The sequence below is a fragment of the Cucurbita maxima genome, unplaced genomic scaffold (assembly GCF_002738345.1).
Source record: "Cucurbita maxima cultivar Rimu unplaced genomic scaffold, Cmax_1.0 Cma_Scf00014, whole genome shotgun sequence".
Classification (NCBI taxonomy): domain Eukaryota; kingdom Viridiplantae; phylum Streptophyta; class Magnoliopsida; order Cucurbitales; family Cucurbitaceae; genus Cucurbita; species Cucurbita maxima.
The window spans coordinates 2,258,292-2,278,971 of NW_019272030.1; the positions used below are offsets into that span (position 1 = coordinate 2,258,292).

The following is a 20,680-nucleotide window of genomic DNA, read 5'->3' on the forward strand; positions in this document are numbered from 1 at the left end:
AAAAAAAAAAAAAAAAAAAAAAGCGTCTCGAAACTACTTTTTCAAAATTTCAAAAGTAACCCATCAAACCCTATTTCTTCAGAATCCGAATCAAAACCCCCCAACATCCCTTTGGGCCCAACCTGAATTCTCTGAGTAATTAAAGCAGAGGAGATGATATTTCCCATAGACCTAGCAGTAGGAGGAACAAACAGAGAAGAGTAATCAAATTTCAACAAGATCGACTTACCAAACTCCGACAGTGACTACCGAAATGCCGCTGTAAAACCGGAGAATCTCTCTGGATTGGAAGGTTTTGACGGCAGCGTCGAATGTGAAGGCGCCGCCGGAGAAGTTCATCATAATGGATTAGGTTATGGGGATGCATTTAGAGGCGAGTTTGACTACTTGCTCTACAATGTATAAGGATACAGAAGAAAACGGAAGAGGAGGAGGGTACTGGAAGTGATTACGATCGTTGGCGGCTCTATTCCCGGCGAGAAATGAATCGGAGTGGGAGACAAGAATGGGAAACTCGTAAACACAAGAATGGGAAGGCGGAGAGAGGCGGAGAGTGGCGGAGAGCCTCATTTCCACGACTGGAAGTGTATGGGATTGTCACTCTACTCTCGCCGGAAATGGAAGTAATCGGAGGGAATTTCATTTTCTTGACGGATAGTCGCAAGTCTTGCCACGCGGCGGACGGACAACTACCCAACTTCCCAAAACTGCAATCAATTATTAAAGCTAATTAAACAAGTAAGCTAATAGTTTCCCAGCGTGTTGGGCTGGGCTGGGCTGGACTCATGAAATTTTGGGCCGAACACTGGGCCTTTTGAGTTTGGGCCAGATTTGGTACCTAATTGGGCCACATTAATGAGTGTAACTATTTATATAATCAATAACATATTTATATTTTAATTTGTGGTATTTAGTTTCTTAGTATACTTTTATGAATAATAATTAATGCCGTGACACTAAAATTAAAGTATAAAACTCACATTTTTATAATTCTTTGTTAAAAAAAATATTTCAAATTTAAAAAAATAAAACAGTAACTTTTCAGATAATAATTAATTTTTATGTACTGAATCATTAAGATTTGATATCGAGGACAATCATGGTATAGTCGTAATTGGTTGGCTTTTTTTTTCACTAATGATATGGCTAAGGACAATTGGTATATTATTACCAATGATTACCAAAATGTGCCATTTTAGAGAGAGAAGTGACGTGGACATGCCAAAAATAGGCTCTTGACAGCAAATTATGCCAGGATAACTAATAAAATTTTAAAAGAATTGAAAGTCACTGTCTATACTAACAAAGTGCACATTTTTCTTTCTTGCTCAACCTTAGAGTTAAATATGTTTTGTTTGAAACAATTCTATGTTAAGAACCTCTTAAAAAATATTATAGGATGCATGTGAGTGAAAACAAAACATATTAAAAAAACTTAGATGGGTTTATAGAGATAGTTTTCACTCTTAGAAACAAGTAGTAAACAATATATGTGCATGTTGCAAACGACGTAAGAGAATATCGTAAAAAGGTAAAATGGGTGTTATTTTTATTCTTCTATTTGGGGCCACCCTTACCTCTTTTAGAGAATGAACTGAAAAGCAAAAGTAAAAGATGGCTCACTTCCCAATCACCTTGTTTCTTGTTCAACATTGGGGAACCCTCCTTTATGTTCCCACAAAGTAAACCCATCTCTACCCATACTCTAATACCAACCCATGTATAACGAATAATTTGAGATCTCACAATCCTACGTTTGGTTTTAATACCACATTGTAACAGTCTAAGCCTACTATTAGCATAATTTGTCCGTTTTGACTCATTACGTATCGTTGTTATCAACCCCATGATTTTAAAATGTGTCTACTAAGAAGAGGTTTTCACACTAGCAAAGTCATGAGAGTTTATGCTCAAAATGGACAATATCACACCATTATGGAGAGTCGTGTTCATCTAACATGGTATCAGAGTCATGCTCTAAACTTAGTCGCGTCAATAGATTGGTAAATCCTCAAATGTCGAACAAAAAACTCCAAAAGAAAAGGAGTCGAGTCTCGATTAAAGGAAAGCGTACTTTGTTCGAGGGGAGGTGTTGGATGATGAAAGTCCCACATCGAGTAATTTAAAGAAAGATCATGAGTTTATAATTAAGGAATACTCTCTTCATTGACATGAGATCTTTTGAAGAATCTCAAAGCAAAGCCATGAGAGCTTAGGCTCAAAATCAAAGAGTTGGGTTCATCTAACATGATTATAAGAAATATTTTGTTTCCCTCTCTAACAAATGCGAAGCAGATTAAATTTGGAGGTGAACAGTTATATGGTTGATATGAATCATATCATTAAAATTGGATGCACTGTGTGAAACATGTCACATGCAAGCGTGGGTTTACAAGAATTGCACCCAAATCCATTTAATTCCTCGGTCATGAAATACTATAAGATATGCATGAATTTAATTAATTTTTAAATATAAATATTTATAATAAAAATAAATAAATAATAGGAAAAGTTGGAATAAAGTGGAATGAAAAAAATATCAAAAAGAGTGGACAAAAAGGGAACAACCAGGTGTTTTTAGGGCTCCATAAATGCAACCATACCCCTCTTTTTTAACATAAAAGGCTGTGTTACGTATCGTCGTTAGTCTCACGGTTTTAAAATGTTTCTGTTAGAGAGATGTTTATCCTCCTCTTCGTCCAACCGATGTGGAATCTTGCAATCCACCTGCTTTGATATTGTTTGTAACAGTCAAACCTCACCGCTAGCAGATATTGTTCTCTATGGCTCGATATATATCGTAACACGTTTGTTAAGGAGAGGTTTACACACTCTTATAAAAAAAAAAAAAAAAAAAAAAAAAAAAATTTCGTTCTACTCTTTAATCAATGTGAGATCTCACATGATCTATGTTAATCTTCACTCATAAAGTACTTAAAGACAAGCTGACAAGTATAAACATGTTGCAAGAATACACGAACGACTGTTTATGAAATGTTACATGGTCCGATCTTCAATTCTCGGTGTCGTTAAACTCGACATAAATAAGGAAAAAGAAAAAGATAGGGTTTTGAATGTGCATAGTTGGGTCAAATCAAGGGCATGGATAATGCATAGTTGGTCCCTCTCCTCTTCCCAATTTGGCTTCTTCTACGCAAAGCTAGCCTTTGGAACCTCCTTTTCTCTTAAGTTTTCTCCTTTTTCTTATCGTCTTACGTTTTTTTCTAGCCATTATCTCGACATTCTTTTTCTTTTCGGTCGGCACTTTTTTTATTTCCATGTATTTACATAATTTAATTTTTCAATAAAATATCGTTTCATAGTAAGAACATTTGAATGGTTACAAATTGAATAATTTAGATTAATTATTGGAATCAGAAGCCCATACCATTTTCCGAGGCAAATAGATTTGGTTCTTTTAATAAGGAATATGTATATTACTTGAAGAACAAGCTTAAATGATACTCCCACTAATCACGTGCTATTATTACCTTTGAATTTGTTCTCCAACAATTTAATTTGATCTCCCGATATTTTTATAATTATTATATTTCCGGATTATTCTTAAAAATAAGTTCAAAATTGGACCACTAGGGATAAAGAAGTCTGTTGTTTTCTTCAGTAATGTGATTTGAAGACCTTATGCTACTTGATATATATTATTTTATTAATTAATCTGCATTTATAAAAAAATTTAAAAGGAATAATAATAATAATAATAATCATAATAATAATAAAAAGGATAATTGTGTTTAGTTACGTAAATGTTAAATAATTAGAGTTTTGGAGTCAAATACTTTAAAATTATTATTTTTACCCACCAACTATATAAAGTGATTATATAATCATTAACCATTAGTGTTATTAATTAAAGGGGATGTATAATAATTAAATTTAATTGAATTATAATTTGTGAAATTAAAAAATAAACGGTATCAATCTTTGGTTAATTAAAAATTAAAAATAAATAAAAATGTTAAGAGTCAACTGGATTAGAATATAAATATTTGATTGGGTTTTTTTTAATTAAATTGTAAATATTGAAAATTAATTTAATTACTTATTTGTGAATATTCCAAAAGAGATTATGTTTTCTTCGCGGTGGCGGTAAATACGTTGTTTAGCGAAATTTCTATTTTATTTTTTATTTTTTATTTTTTATTTTTTATTTTTTATTTTTGGGTTTTTAATTGATTTTCTTCTTTTTCCCGTCTTTGACTCTGTAATTGTACAGACTTCCGACTACGTCTTTTCTCTCTCTAGACTCCTTTGTCTCCTCCGTCGGGTTTTCTCTTTGCTCTGTCTCCGGCGGCCTCGAGGACTTGAGTATTTCCGCCGTCGGGAGCGGGTTCTTTGCGGTGAAGGCATCCTTGCTTTCCGAGAAGCTGCTTTGGAGGCTGTATTTCAGTTTTTGGTTCTCATTCTAAGAGCTTAAGCTGAGGTCCTGAGGATGTTTTTGACTCAGTGTTTCGAATGGAGATTCTAGGAGTTTGGCTTCGAAGGAGCGTGACAGATCTACAAGGCTTTCGGGGAAGGACGAGGGGGAGGGAGCTGGGAAATTTTGTTTTTGTTTGTCAGTAGTGTGTTTTAGAGAGAAAGAGAAAGAGAAGAAGCTCTGCGGTGGGCCTGATATGACCGTTGATGTTAGTGTACGGAATATTTAGTCACCGTATAGAATGACCGGAGAGCGGCGGAGTGATAAGAGCGGGCGGTGGCGTTTTGGCGATTTTTTCACATGGAATGGCAGATCCTTTTAGCTATGCAAATGCCGACCGTGATGTCGAGCAGGTATTCCTTTGCCTCTCTGTTTGCACCTTTTATCTTCGGTCTGAGCTCTATTTTTTTGTTCCCGATTTTTGTGCGTTGTTTTTTTCTTTAACCTGAAACTTCAACTATTGTTTTCCTAACGTCATTAGCTGATTGTTCGGAATTGCTGGGATTTTTCTGGGTCAAAATCGAATCGTGGAAGAAAAACTAATTCATGATATTTTCTCTGTACTACACAATTTAATTTGCGCTCTTCATCTCTCTCTATAATGAATAACAGCTGCTAGATATACGAATTTGTAGGCGTTTGGTGTTGAGGACAGGCCGAACTTTGATGGGCTGATTAAATTACTTCGAAATTAAGCTTTTCCGACTAACTTGGAGGCAGTAAAGAGAACTATTTTGAATCCAATATTGATTTTACAGACTTATCTTCGATTAAATAGCGAGAGAAAAACAAATGCAATCTGGGAATGTTATTTTGGTTCTATTTTCATTAAATGAAAAACATTGGCAATGCTTATCAGCATTGTTTTCCTTCAAACGATACAATGCCCGACTGTGTGGCCAGGTAGTTCATTGGGAAGAGTTCTTTGGAGATTTATTTTTCTTCTTATACAATTCAGAGATAGTTAGCTGGATCTATTATATTTAAGTTTTTTGCTACTTTGGGATGAGAACGAAGAGTGAAAACGTTGATGGATGGTCAAGTGATTTTTGAGCAATTAACACTCTAGGCTTAGGGTGTTACAGTGGTTTTACTTTCTTTTCTCTGTTCGCCTCAATTATTTCCATTTTTTACTTCTTCATCGCCATTGTGAAGCTGAAACCAAATCCTCCAAGCCATATTTCTCGTCATGCCACTGTTTATATCCAGCTTTGCCTTAGTTTGATTTTCCTCTTTTTTGGTAGTTTCACAAGGTTGATATCATCTTGCAGGCATTAATTGCATTGAAGAAGGGTGCTCAACTGCTAAAATATGGTCGTAAAGGAAAGCCGAAGTTCTGTCCATTTAGGCTTTCTAGTGTGAGTTTGGTTCCAATAATGGTTTTAATTAGTCTTATATAAGTTGTACATCCCTTGGACATTTTTTTTTGTTCTGCAGTTACCAAATTAGCTTATTCTTATTGATGAAAAATTGGTTGCACCATTTGCTGATCTCTCTTTGCAATGCTTTTGGGTTGCTGCTACAGTGACTTGTTTAATTGTTAGAAGTTGATAAAATTTTCTCGTAAGAAACTAGGGATCAGTTTTTGTGATTTGAATACTAGGAGAGTGTTGAAGAACACTGCAGTCAGTGATAATTCGTGGATTAGCCAAGGAAGTAAGCTTGATTAGAATGTGATATAGGGGAATTCTGATGTTTTTGAGTGATCTAATGCATAGAATTCTTCCTTTCATGAGTTTGGTAGCCGTGTAACTCAGTTTCTTATCTCTGTTTCAATCATTGTTTTCACTTCATATCGATGGAATGTTATTTGATTTACTGGCTTACTTTTTTTTAGTTCAATGGCATACGAGGATGGAAATTTAAACTTTTGATCTTTTGGTTGAGGTTATATGTTGTTGGAAAGAAGCCTCCCACTTTTTCCGCAGGAATAAATAGAAAAATAACCGAGAAATTAAAAGAAAATAATAAAAATAAGAAACACAAGAATTTAAATGTAAAACTTCAAATCTGGAGAAAAACCTCAATCTACTGTAAAGAACTTCCACTGTGGAAAATTAGTACAATCGCATAAAATTCTCTTCCCGATCCCAGTGACTAGAGAAAAACTCTTCCAAAGCTTTGCACCACTATATCATTTTTCCACTCTCAAATAAAAGAATACAATAAGGGAATTTAACTAGAGTTAGTACACAAAAAAATATATTGTTTTTTTTTTGGGAACCAATCATCAGCTCCTTTTATTGTACTTGGCGCACATCAATTTCTTGTATTTTCTCCGATGTGGAAAATTTCTCTTCTAATTCTTTTTTAAAAAACCATTAGATATACATTCTAGTTGAGCTATGCTTAAGTTGACAGTCTACTTTTTTTTTTTTTTTTCTTGTTCTTGCATTGAATGTAACTAGCATCATGATTTTAAATAAGTAGTTCATTATCTTAAAGAAAGTGAGTTGTCACAGCAACTCTTGGTGACATTTTGATGAAATCTTGGAACTTTGTATGTTAATTATTTGCTTGTTTGGTACGCATTATGTTCTTTGGATTAAGCATGAGTGGTTGAAGGAGAAAGAAATCTTAATGATCTTTTATAGACTTCATGTGGATATTCACATATGGATAAATTGGTTGTCAACTAAATTGTATACATATGATGCCAGTTACATTCTTGCGAACTCAGTTGTATATGTATGAGCACATACAATAACATTAAAAAAACCCTAAAAAATTTGATGTGCTTTTGTTGTGTTGTCACCGCTGTACTTGAATTAACTTTACAAGGTAGGTCAACCATTCTGAAAATATATTGTTATTGGCTTGGTGCACATTGCTATGAACGAAGTTCTATTTGTTTTGTTAACGACACTTGGTTAATATGGAATGTACGGTAGCATATCTTTTCTGTGGGAAGTTTAATAGTGGAGGCTGGAGCAATGAAGAGATTCAGTTTTAAAATTGAAATTTATTAATTCCGTAAATAAAGTTAACAGTTCTCTCAGCCTCTTCACGTTTCCAATGGCTTGATAGTATTCCTTGTGTTATTACTGTTTATTTTTTTTTCTCTATTTTAGGATGAATCGTCCTTGATCTGGATTTCAAGTAAGGGTGAAAGAAGTTTGAAGTTAGCTTCAATCTCACAAATTATACCTGGACAAAGAACTGTAAGATATTAATCTATTGGTTATCACTCTAATCCTCAGCTTTAATAATTGTTCTTCCTACTTAGATGCAACTAACATACACTATTACTTAATCCTTCCTTTGATATTTATTTTACTATTCACTGAATTTATTCAGGCTGTCTTTGAACGATATCTTCGTCCAGAAAAGGATTACTTATCATTCTCTCTTATATACAACAACGGGAAGCGATCCCTCGATCTGGTTGGTGATGGACTTTTTTGTGCTATTTGTATTTAAAAGGCATTATCTTTTACTGGTCTTTTGATTTGATGCTATTGGACATATGTTCTTGCTCCTTAGATTTGTAAGGATAAAGTTGAGGCGGAGGCTTGGATTTCAGGCCTGAAAGCTTTAATTGCATCTGGTCAAGGTGGGCGTTCCAAAATTGATGGCTGGAGTGATGGAGGCCTCTATCTTGACGTAAACTCTTTTGCTTGTACTTGCTTTATTATTCCCTAGAGTCAATTGCGTTGCCAATTTTCAAGTTTGCTTGATATCTGTGTTTTCCTATTTTGGGAACAAAAAATGAAGCATTGTTTTTTAAGATATAATTTTAGACATTAGAGCATGCCGTATCGAATAATGTTCTCTTCTGGTTGATTTTTGTGAATAAGGCCAATTGTTGGCTCCCTTGGTCTTGAGTGGATCGATTGTTTAAATTCAATTTTGTAACTGAACAGTGTAAGATAAATTCAATTGATAATGGGGATGCAGCTTCATGAGAATGAAGATCATGCTGCCACTCCTGCCCATGCACAGTGAGGATGACCTAAGATTTCTTTAGAAGCAAAAGTGTAGAGCAGAAGAGGCATTGAGACAACAACAGAAACTGGCAGTAACTCTGTGCAGTCTGCATTCTCCTTTTCCCCTTAATTTACTGAGATTGATGTAATAATCCTCAGATCATGTGCTCAATTCTTGAAGTTCATTCCCTGGAACTTTGGTCTTATTTGTTGGTTTGAGCAAGTTTCCAATTTTAAATCCTTCATTTATACACTCCTTTATAAATACACGCTTTTTTTTTTGAAATGTTATGTTATAAGCAGTATGCATAATATTATATGGCATGTAGCTGGATTTCCATGTTTAATACATGGTTTGCTGATGTCATTTCAGGGAAGTTGTGAATTGACTTCAAATAGCCCGAGTGACAGTTCGCATAGCGTGAATAGAGACAATAGCTCTCCAGAAGTTTATGCGAGTTCGAACGCACATATATCTCTGAAGACTTCTCAACCTGAAAATTACATTGCAAAGTCTGAAAGAGCTCATGTATCATTAAACCAAACCAACATGCAAGTAAAAGGGTCTAGTTCTGATGTTATGCGAGTTAGTGTTTCAAGTGCTCCCAGCACTTCTAGTCATGGGTCTGCACCAGATGATTGTGATGCTCTAGGTGATGTATACATATGGGGTGAGATTGTTGGCGACAATATTGTGAAGATTGGGCCTGAAAGAAGTTACGTGACCTCGAGGACTGATGTACTTCTGCCAAGACCTTTGGAGTCTAACATTGTTCTAGACATACATCATATAGCCTGTGGGGTCAGGCATGCTGCCCTAGTGACAAGGCATGGGGAAATTTTTACATGGGGAGAGGAATCTGGAGGCCGCCTTGGCCATGGTGTGGTGAAGGATGTAATTCAACCTCGTATGGTTGAATCCTTGGCAGCTAGTAATATTGATTTTGTTGCTTGTGGGGAGTTCCATACATGTGCTGTTACAACGACAGGGGAACTTTATACATGGGGTGATGGTACCCATAATGCAGGGCTTCTTGGTCATGGCAGTGATGTCAGCCACTGGATACCAAAGAGAGTCTCTGGTCCACTTGAAGGACTTCAAGTTACTTCAGTGACATGCGGTCCATGGCATACAGCTCTGGTAACATCAGTGGGTCAGCTTTTCACATTTGGTGATGGAACATTTGGTGCACTGGGCCATGGAGAAAGAGAAAATATTTCATATCCAAAAGAAGTGGAATCTTTATCAGGCCTGAGGACAATTGCTGTTGCATGTGGGGTGTGGCATACTGCTGCTGTAGTTGAAGTTATTGTGACACAATCTAGTTCAAGCATTTCATCGGGTAAACTGTTTACGTGGGGTGATGGAGATAAAAATCGTCTGGGGCATGGAGATAAGGAGCCCAGACTTAAACCCACATGTGTGCCGGCATTAATTGATTATGATTTTCACAAAGTTGCTTGCGGTCACAGCATTACTGTTGGTTTGACCACTTCAGGGCAAGTTTTCTCAATGGGAAGTACTGTTTATGGACAACTTGGAAATCCCAGTGCTGATGGAAAGATACCTTGCTTGGTAGAGGATAAGCTTTTTGGGGAATCCGTTGAAGAAGTTTCATCTGGTGCATATCATGTGGCGGTATTAACGTCCAAAAATGAAGTTTATACGTGGGGAAAGGGTGCAAACGGGAGATTGGGGCATGGTGATGTTGAAGATCGGAAGACACCAACTTTGGTTGAAGCTTTGAAGGACAGACATGTGAAATATATAGCATGTGGTTCAAATTACACAGCTGCCATTTGTCTTCACAAATGGGTTTCTAGTGCTGAGCAGTCACAATGCTCTGCTTGCAGACAGGCGTTTGGGTTTACACGGAAGAGACACAACTGTTATAATTGTGGACTTGTGCACTGCCACTCTTGCACTTCAAGAAAAGCATTAAGAGCAGCACTTGCACCTGATCCGGGAAAACCATATCGTGTATGTGATTCATGCTATGCAAAACTGATTAAGGCATTAGAGGCTAGTAATAACAATAGGAAAAATGCTATGCCTCGCATCTTGGGTGAGAACAAGGATAGGATTGACAAGGCTGATATGAGAATATCTAAGTCAGTGCCTTCCAATATGGACTTGATAAAGCAATTAGATAACAAAGCGGCTAAGCAAGGAAAGAAAGGCGATACCTTCTCCCTTGTCCGATCCTCTCAAGCCCCTCCGCTATTGCAGTTTAGAGATGTTGTATTATCAACTGCTGTTGATCTGCGACGGACAGCTCCCAAACCAGTTGTCACTTCTTCTGGAGTAAGTTCTAGATCCGTTTCACCGTTTTCAAGGAAATCAAGCCCACCTCGATCTGCCACTCCTGTTCCCACAGCCTCAGGACTTTCCTTTTCCAAAAGCATAACTGATGGTTTGAAGAAAACAAATGATCTTTTGAATCACGAAGTGCTTAAATTGCGTTCACAGGTAACCCCCTCACCTTTACCCCCTGAGACAATTAACTTAAGAAAATAGAATATGAACACATCAACAAGGAGTGTAGAACCAATGGAGATTATTCTCACTTTCAAATTGGTATGGATAAAAATAGGAGAATAGTCACGACTTCTTGAAAAGAAAATTCTCCTCGAACTGGTTCTGTTCCATTTGGCTCATAAAATTTGTGCACTATTTGGTGGACTTGGATTGATGACTGAGTATGATCTTATCTTGATGTCTAATAATACAGGTTGAGAGCCTGAAGCAGAAATGTGAACTTCAGGAATTGGAGCTTCAGAAATCTTTGAAGAAAACGCGAGAAGCTATGGCCTTGGCTGCAGAGGAATCTGGTAAATCAAAAGCAGCCAAAGAAGTTATCAAGTTACTAACCGCTCAGGTCATTTTAATTTTTTAATGTACTTTCCATATTCTACAAAGCTTGCTATCTCTGGACTTTCAAGTTGATATTTCTATGAGTTTAAAGAGGAGAATACATAAAATTATTATAAACAATCATTTTGACAATATCATGCAGTAAGGTGTGTGGTCTTCGTGTCTGTGAAAAAATACTCATTCATAAAGAATTAACTTGTAGCTGTTTTGTGTAGTTGAATGAACGAGGATGTATATAACCTAGAGCAATAAGTGGAAATGACATGGGCTTCTAATAAAAATATTCTCTATGTAACAATTGTTTTTTTTCTTCTGCATTGCTTAACCATCCCGAGAAATGTTTTGAAAATAATACTTGTGGTTCTAATAATTGGTTATATCCTATAATTGTTCCAGCTTAAAGATATGGCGGAGAGGTTACCACCTGGAGTATATGATGCTGAGAAAATGAGATCAGTTCATCTTTCAAATGGTTTGGAGTCAAATGGTGTATACCATTTGAGTGTGAACGGAGAGCGTCATTCACGATCTGATTCACTTAGCAGCTACTCCTGTGCATCTCCCACGGCATCTGATGCTGCTGCTTGGCCGGGAAGCTATGGCACAGCTCATTCATCCAGGGATCTTTCAGGAATGAATGAAAATATTCGGCAACAAGATAGAATTGACAGTCGTGATTCTAGACTTCCAAACAGTGGAGGGTCTCAGCCAGTTAACAGTAGTGCATTGGTGGCAGCTGTTGGCAAGGAGTCTGAGTCTTTACAAGATGGTGACAATAATTCCAGAGCCAAAACTTCTGTACTGGTTAATGCCACTCAAGTTGAGGCTGAATGGATTGAACAATATGAGCCTGGTGTATATATTACTCTTGTGGCTCTGCGTGATGGTACTCGGGATCTAAAACGTGTGCGCTTCAGGTGATGTTTCTTTTCCCTGTTTCTTTTTAGGTTTCAGCATCTTGAAATACAGTGATCTTTGTCTCTTTAGTGTGACTTGCCATTTGACTACTTCCTCACTTACTCATTGAGCGAGAATATGCAATCCATGTGCTGAAGTTCCTTATTTGTAAAATGAATTTTATTTGGGCCCTAGAGATTTATAAACAAAGGATCTTATCAAACATTTTTGGACAAACTTCGAATAATACTAATTTCTGTCAACTCTTCTACAATTATTTACAACTACAATGCCCAATAATACTAATTCATGTTAGTTCCTCTTTGGAAGGGACTTTCTTCTACCCTTGTCCTTGGGTTGCCCTTGTCTGTGGCTTTTATATACTCCTTAAAAGTTCCTTATTAAAGTAAAACTGTAGGACAGGGACACTTTTAGATAATTTTCTCAAAAAAAACTGTCAGTTTACTGGTTTTCTCATGGTTTAGGACATCTAAAATACTTGGTGTTAGAATCTGAGGTAGGATACAGAAAACTCCAATGCACCGTTCTCAAACTGTTTATATATATGCATTTACAGCCGGAGAAGATTTGGAGAGCATCAAGCAGAAAACTGGTGGTCAGAGAACCGTGAGAAGGTATATGACAGATATAACGTTCGCAGCTCGGAGAAGTCTTCAGTTTCGGGACTGTCGTCACAGAGGGCTGATGATGCAGTTTCAATAGCTTCCCAGCAACTATAGCAAAGGAGGAATCCGCTGCAGTCCTACTCCAAGCCATTTTATGTCATATTTACAGTTCCTGTGATGGTTTTGAAGATGAGCAAGAAATGGCATAAAAGGGAAGTAGGATCCTTTGACCTTTGTTTATAACGTTCTTTCATTCTAACCCTCTCTCTCCCTCTCTCTCCAATTATTTTGTCCAATTTATTTATGGGTTGCCTGCCCTTCCGACCTGTTGATTGAATCTATAGTGTATATAAAACCATCCATTAAGATTATACCAGCCAAACAAAATTTTGTTTCCTTGTTTTTTCATCCCCATGAAAACAAAAATCCCACATTATTGTCTTCTTAGTCCCTCTCTCTAAAACTGGCAGCTGTATTGTTGGGTTGTCTTTGTCTTTGTCCCTCATGGACTGAAGTTGATCATGTCAATATCTTGGTTGACATAGCCATGAGCTCGTTTTTTAACCTTTTATGCACTGGAAGGGACTGTCTCTTTGTGTTTTTCATTGTAATAAATAAGTCGCTCGCTGTCCACTTCCTAGATTCATGGCGATATAGAACCGCATATAAGTTATCATGCTTGCATATCCACCATTTGAGTCTCGTTTTTAATTGTAATAGATAAGTTTCTCACTGTCAACTCGCTCTTGAGACTTTCCAACCATTTCCAGGAAAAGGGGAGAGGAGAGAAAACACAGGCCATCAAGTTCATATGTATTTTCCAGCCATTCCAGTTTATTTCATTTGAATTTTTTTTTTTTTTATAACTTTTTTCAGTGATTGTATAATTGTGTTGTGCAGACTAATTCCAAGTTTCGTGTTAGGAAATATAAGTGCTGAATACTAAGATAATAAGCTCGTAAACTTATTGATACGATTTATCAGGAGTTTTTAACTTTAATACTTTGGCTTTACCATAATATTAAAATTTTGTCAATATGATATATCTATCAACATTTTTATGCGTTCGTGAATCACTTATATTGTATTGATGCACAACAGGGAGTTACGTAATTATGATGATTTAGATAATGAGGGCGTGTTGAATATTGATTCCATTTTTAATTTTTTGTTTTTGAAATTTATATTTATTCTCTCGATTTTGTTAAATTAGTCTAAATATTAGGATTTTAAAGTAAATTTGTTTTGTAGTACTAAAAATAACATTTTTATAAAATGAGTTTTAGGGTAAGTGGAAGTGGAAAGGATAATGGCAGTTAATTATGGGGTAATTTGAGGTAACTGATTATAGCGTAATATCTACGGTGAGGTTTCGCGTATTGGATCCTCACGTGCCTGCGGAGCTTTGTTCTGCAGCTTCCCAACATTCACACCTCCAAATTAATCTTCAGCTAGGGTTTTAACCATCGCTAAATTCCACGTTAAGCTCAATTCATTTTTCTCCTGTTTCCAAGATCGCGTTTTCCCTCTCTCTGGAGCCCTAATTGTGGAAAGCTGCAGCATATATGGCCGATGATTATTGGAATCGGCAGCAGCCTCTGCTTCCCTCGCCAGGCATGCTTAAACGACCTCGTACTGAATATGGTAGGTCCGTGTGTTTATTATGTTTGATTTGGTGCTAATTTGGGTTCGTTGTCGATTTCGAAAGGGTTCTTTTTTGCGTATAATGATTTTGCTGCTAGTTCGGTGGTGAATTTTGATGGGATTGATTTGTTAAGTTAGTTGTGGATAATCAGTGTTCGCGAATTAATAGAATCTAGGTTTATTCTGATAAAGTTGTAGTTGAGAACTCTGTATGAAGAATGTACCCCCAAATCATCTCCCCCATAGCTTCTTGGTGGGTGTTTATGCAGATCTTCGACCCAAGAGGGAGGGAATACTACTCCAGAGTGTGTCTTTCACGGGGTATTAAAACAATTTGGTAACTCAATGCATTTCATCTGATAGATGAGACAAGGAAATTCCCTTTTTTGGTTCGTGTGGTGGTGTGCAAGCCAAGTTCTTCCCAAGACAATGGAAAGGGTCTCATTAAAGGCTTTAATGTCCTCATCATGAACTAAAATTTGGTGATAATGCCCTCATTTTCCATAGTCAGTTTTGAATCCTAGGGGATGAAAATAAGCTTTATAAATTATTCATACAACTTTCATCATCTCAAGGAAGAAACCACCACAATAAATCTTAATTGTGCTGAGGGTAGCTTGCGTATTCGATCATGGGGAAATCCAAACTCTTCAATGTTTTGGTCCTCAGTAGTGAAGATAATTCATACCGTACGTCTCACTAAATCGATGGTTGCTCTATGTTGAAATCCTGACAAAGAGAGTTATTATTTGCTTCACTTCCTATAATGTGAGAGTAGGCGTTCCAATTATCTCTCCAATTGGAGCCGTTGAAGCAGTCAAGTGAGAGAGGGGAAAAAAAAAAAACTAATGCTTGCTAACATAAAGGCATACAGTTCATTTATTAAACATGGTGAACTGAAACATTCTCTTAATCAGAGGAAAAGAAATCACAAATGATTTTTGCAGTAGGGACAGGTCAAATAGGAGCAACCTAACTTGTGAAAATAGGTCGTGGAAGAGATATGCAAGTGTTGTGCTGTTAGGTGAAGTGGTGAAGTGTGCACCCTAGATGGTGGTTACAATATATTCTTGATTTTTTAGAGTTGCTATAAAAAATTTGAATAGGACGATGGTAGACTTTTGGTATATATTCAAATGATAATTAAGTTGTAGCAAAAAAATTATTTATTTAGTTTTTTTGAGTATGACTGGGTTGATCTTATACGAAACTTTAGTTTAATATATTGGGTATTATTAACATTTCCATATGATCCATTTATATTGTGATCCCCCCTTGCACAATAATGTCTAGATACTTCCAGAGCATGATCTGCAGTTGTCAACATATTATTAATTTATTATTGACATCCTACAATTATCTTGAAGCCTTTTTTTTTGAAGAAATTTCACTTGATTTCATAAAATTAAAGCTGAGAGTTTTTTTTGGGATTTAAAGAACTTTTTTAAACTTGATTTACAAATGGTTCTTTTAAGCCTTTGATTTTCTCTTTAACCTTTTCTTTTATAGAGGTTTCCCGTCCATTGAACTTAAAGTAGTGTTATATAGTATTTGGATTGAGAGGATGAATAGATTAGATATGTGGAATAATGAAAGCATAACTGAATTGCTAAGTCGATCCAGTTAGATGGTACGATAGGACTTTCTACACTCATTGAACTTTGTTGATTTAATTGAATATTAATGTAGTGTGTAGACCTATTTTCTTTGTGACATATCTTTTTATTCCTTTGCTAATGGGGCATCTGTTGTTTCATGTGTGGAATAAGATTTTTTTTTTTTTTTAATTTCTTGATAATAAATGATTCTGCATTAAATGACTGCATTGCAAGGTGAATTGTATTCACATTTATTCCATATTGGCTTTTGTAGTTCTTATAGTAGCAATATCTTTTTTCCCTTGTATCTTCTTTCTTACTCTGGATAGAAAAGGTTGGAATTGAATTAATTGTAGAATATCGTTTTCTTCGGACAAAATCGGGTCTTGTTAGCTTCTTTCTTCTTTTGGTCTTGTTAGCTGTTTTCCTTTATTGTAAATTGGAAATGGAATTAGGCCCTGCTTTCCCTCTCTTCAGAACCTCCATCCTCTGGATTGCCTGCCGTCCATGAGATGCACAATTATATAGCAAATGATGATCATGGTGGTCCTCGGGCTGTAAAAGATACACAAACAATTGGATCAGCATACGATCGTTATCTCCAAAGTGTGGTATGACTGAAACTACATTCATTTTCTTTTCTTGTCTCCACAGTTTGAGTGCTGAAAACTTTTCATAATTGCTTCTGAAGCAACTTTCTTCTTTTACTTCCGGAGAAGTACCTACCCATGGAGAAATGGGCATGGGAAGGCCTCTTGCAAACAGAATGCCAATTGGGAATAGAATGCCTGGCCCTTTATTACCCGATCCTGTTGTAATGAGTCGTCCTCTCGCTGTTTCTCCTGATCTTGCGCTTAATGGTCGAAATATTGAGTATGGTAATCATCTTCCTGTAGATTCAACGAACAGACCCATACGTGAAACTGTGCCTCTTCCTCCTGATGCCACCAACACTTTATATGTTGAAGGACTTCCTTCAGATAGTTCCAGGAGGGAAGTAGCTCGTATCCTTTTTCTAGGTGGCGATGCCACTGCAAAATTATATTGATTTTTTCTCTCTTTCATTTCAATTACTTAAGAACCACATTCCTTTACTCCAATGTAGATATTTTCCGCCCCTTTGTGGGATATAAAGAACTGAGACTTGTGACCAAAGAATCTAAACATGTAATAGTCCATTACTAGTAACTGTTTTGTTGTTTTTTATTTTTATTTTTACTTTTACTTTTTAACTTTTGAACATCGCTAATCTTTACTACGTTTTTCATGTCACATTTGTTTCTAAATATAGCGTGGCGGGGACCCCCTAATATTATGTTTTGTGGATTTTGCAAACCCAGCCTGTGCAGCAACTGCCATGAGTGCGTTGCAAGGTGAATTATATTCATATTTCTTCCATATTGGCTCTTGCAGTTCTTAAAGCAGCAATATTCTTTTTCCCTTGTAGCTTCTTTCTTACTTGGGATAGATAATGTTTTAATTGAATTAATTGTAGAATATCATCGTTGACAGTTCGATTTGCTAAAAGATTATCTGATTTGCACAGGTTATAAGATGGACGAACAAGATCCCGAGTCTAATTACTTGCGACTACAGTTCTCAAGACATCCAGGTCCGAGGTCTGGCTCTGGATCTGGCGGCAAAAGGTGAATAAGCTTTAGAGACAGGATGAACAATTTAAATGAGAGACGTATGTTCTTGTAGTGCACATTTTACTAGCTGCATATGCATCCCATTATATGTTAGACATGCTGTTGTTAAGATAGGCAAATTGTAGCCGACTCCACTGAATATGAAAGTTGCATGTAAATTTAAGGGAATTAGGTTCAGAGAGTTTCAATAGTCACTGTGTTCTTGAATATTGATGTACAATCATGTCAATGCTTCAAAATTCAAAAGATATATCTGGTACGTTCTTTATGAACTGTTGTTTTTACCCCCACAAACATTCTGGCCTGGTGGATCAATCTTAGGTTCTCATTTAAATTGTTTGTAAATTTAGTGTATTTATGCTCGTCGCTGAATCCCAATTGTTAGAAGTATTGTTTAGATATATAGGATATTTGTGAGATTCCACATCGGTTGGAGAGGAGAACGAAACATTCTTTATAAGGGCGTAGAAATTTCTTTCTATTATATGCGTTTTAAAATCTCCCTATTATACGCGTTTTAAAATTGTGAGACTGACGGTAATACGTAACGGGTCAAAGCAGACAATATCTATTAATGGTAGGCTTGAAATGTTACTAATAGTACTAGAGAGGACACTGACTTTGGAGGGATAATGTTGAATACCCCACCTAAATAACTTTTGAAAATTATGCTCATTGACCATTGCAATAAAGCTCACATGGGTATGAGTATTAGAGATTGAGGAAGGACAACAAGAACTCTGGTTAAAGACTCGAATATTTTTACAAATGCTTTTTTTACTACATTTCTAAGTCTATTTATAAAGATAACATACATGACTTTATATAACCTTAAAATGATACTTTTTACCTTTTACGGGCATGTAAATGTAACCTAGAAACTTAAAATACATTAATGAAATAAATTTGTAACCATCTAAGAATGAATGAAACCACTTGAAGTATGTTGAAGCCTTTGTTACATAAATGAAGCTTGATTCTTCTTAATGTTGTATGAATATTGTATGATTAGATGTTATGATTCATATCGTCATTTTTCTAGTTAAAACGTTAAATATCTCTCTCCAAGCATGGGTTTTATAAGGCCATGTCAATTCCGTTCGCAAAACCCTCCACGAAACTCATGAACCAAACGTTCTTTAGAGGACATAATTCAAAGAAAATAGTAATGGAATCGATTTTGTTGACTTGTTTGGTTAACTGTAGGAGCTTTCTTTATTAGAGTGATATCAATAATTTTGATAGTGAAATTTCCAACCATTCTTGGACCTACCTATTTAATATGACTTATAAATTTGAAGACTCAATATTTATGTGCAATATTTTCCATCTCCTCTCTCCACAACCATTTACTTTGACCTACTCAAACAATTCCAACCTCAATTGTCGGAAAGTTATTGTCGTTAATCTCAGGCGTCTACTAGAGAGGTTTCCACACTCCTATAAGCATACAAGGAATGATTCGTCTCCTTTGAACTGATGTGCGGTAACTTGTATTGATTTGTGAGGAGACTTTTCACGGAATTTAAGTTTGAAACTAAATTAAAAATTTTATCGAATTTATGAAATAAGTTTCCTATAAATCTAAAAAATTCATACTATAATAACAAGTTTACAAAACTAAGAATGAGGTCTCTACAATTGCTTCCCTTCATTTTGTCCCTTCTCTTTGTATGGTTCTTATTCATCCATCAAAATTTACAAGTTCATCGTCCCTTTAGCCCCATTGCTACTCCACATCTCTTTATATTGACGCCGCCAGCTCCGATGGCCGAGCCCATTCTTCCTTATTTACATTTAAAATTTGCATCATCATCCCTAAATCATAAGCCATACACGGTCAAGTCACGGCGGAGTCTGTTGGTATCGCGACCACGTCCAGGATCCGATCACCAAGGGCCAAGTCTACTCATTCGCAAACAGTCTCCACCTCCACCACCACCACGTGTACACTCCGATCACAATTGGCCAAATCCAACCTTCCTCAAATCTCCTCCACCTCCTTTCTGAAACAACTTTTTGTATGTACCACTGTGGTATAATACAAAAGCGTTTGTGGAATTGTGTTTATGTTCAAAGTAGACAATAAAATATATTCTATGTACGAAAGAAAATAAAAAGGTAATTGATAGAATATAAAAATGTTTGAATTTATTATTAATTGTATTGGTCATAAAGAGGGTGGGTGTGGGAGTTCAGGCCAGGCCAAGTTTAAAAGCCACATCTAAAACCAATCTTGTAATTGGAAGGCCAACAAGATGAGATCTCTGACGTTCTTCTATTTCTTCTTCCTTCTCATTGTATTTGTCTCCTTAGATCTCCCCTCAAAGTTGACTGCATATTACATTCACCCTCCTCTCCGGCCGCCGCAGCCACCTCCGCCTAGAAAACTCTCATATCCTCCTCCTCCTCCCGCCTGCACACACGGTGCACCACCGCCAGCCAAGAAGAAATACAAGACCCCGCCGCCACCGGCTCCTGCTAAGCCATGGCCAATAAGGTTCCACCATAAATCACCTCCACCACCTTACTAACACAGTTTTTGTTTACAAATATGATAGTCTATTTTAATCATAAGTTTATACATTTATTATTCATTTACAAGATTAGGAGGATTAGAGCAACAAAATAATATCTTATAATATCTTTAAATTATATATGGATATATATATATATATATATATTTTCATTTTGGGGAGAATCTTTTGTTGGTGTTGTGCAAATCAAACGCGGTAGAGATCTTATTAACATTTTTAGCTGGTTGAGTTCTTATTAACCTATGTAGTTGGTTTGGTAGTCACACAAAAATAAAGGTAACGTGGGTGAGAAACTGTGTGAGAGTTACTAAACTAGCTATGGTCCAAACTTCATAAATTTTATCGACGGGTTGGTGTGAGGCATTATAATGCAATAACACCTAATCATGGACGGATAGGATCCAATGTGTAACACTTATTTACACATGACTCGCGTACGCGCACATAGACCTACTAGATGTGCTCGTATGCATGTCCCCTAGGTTTGACT

General features: G+C 36.3%; 2 protein-coding genes and 1 long non-coding RNA gene across 4 annotated transcripts; 2 read left to right on the forward strand and 1 right to left on the reverse strand.

Annotated features, from left to right (window-relative positions):
- Window positions 1–4,208: 4,208 nt before the first annotated feature.
- On the forward strand, window positions 4,209–13,280 carry LOC111489730 (PH, RCC1 and FYVE domains-containing protein 1-like). The gene is made up of 9 exons (XM_023138075.1): window positions 4,209–4,788; window positions 5,707–5,793; window positions 7,507–7,596; window positions 7,733–7,819; window positions 7,919–8,038; window positions 8,735–10,831; window positions 11,094–11,240; window positions 11,633–12,153; window positions 12,711–13,280. Exons 1-9 carry the CDS (start codon window positions 4,741–4,743, stop codon window positions 12,871–12,873), a joined length of 3,360 nt encoding a protein of 1,119 aa, XP_022993843.1. The 5' UTR covers window positions 4,209–4,740; the 3' UTR covers window positions 12,874–13,280.
- LOC111489791 lies at window positions 10,606–11,750 on the reverse strand. The gene is made up of 3 exons (XR_002719435.1): window positions 11,661–11,750; window positions 10,930–11,190; window positions 10,606–10,853 (listed from the first exon to the last, which is right to left on the reverse strand). It is a non-coding gene; the product is annotated as an uncharacterized LOC111489791 (long non-coding RNA).
- Window positions 13,281–14,126: 846 nt separating the features above from the next.
- LOC111489771 (RNA-binding protein 2-like) lies at window positions 14,127–17,921 on the forward strand. 2 transcript variants are annotated; one of them, XM_023138147.1, is made up of 6 exons: window positions 14,127–14,403; window positions 16,457–16,612; window positions 16,693–17,005; window positions 17,107–17,168; window positions 17,293–17,374; window positions 17,548–17,921. In XM_023138147.1, the coding sequence occupies exons 1-6, from the start codon at window positions 14,332–14,334 to the stop codon at window positions 17,649–17,651; spliced, it is 789 nt and encodes a 262-aa protein (XP_022993915.1). In that variant the 5' UTR covers window positions 14,127–14,331; the 3' UTR covers window positions 17,652–17,921. The 2 variants fall into 2 exon arrangements, with proteins under 2 accessions (XP_022993915.1, XP_022993916.1); XM_023138148.1 differs by having other exon boundaries at window positions 14,144–14,403; window positions 16,479–16,612.
- The last annotated feature ends 2,759 nt before the right edge of the window (window positions 17,922–20,680 follow it).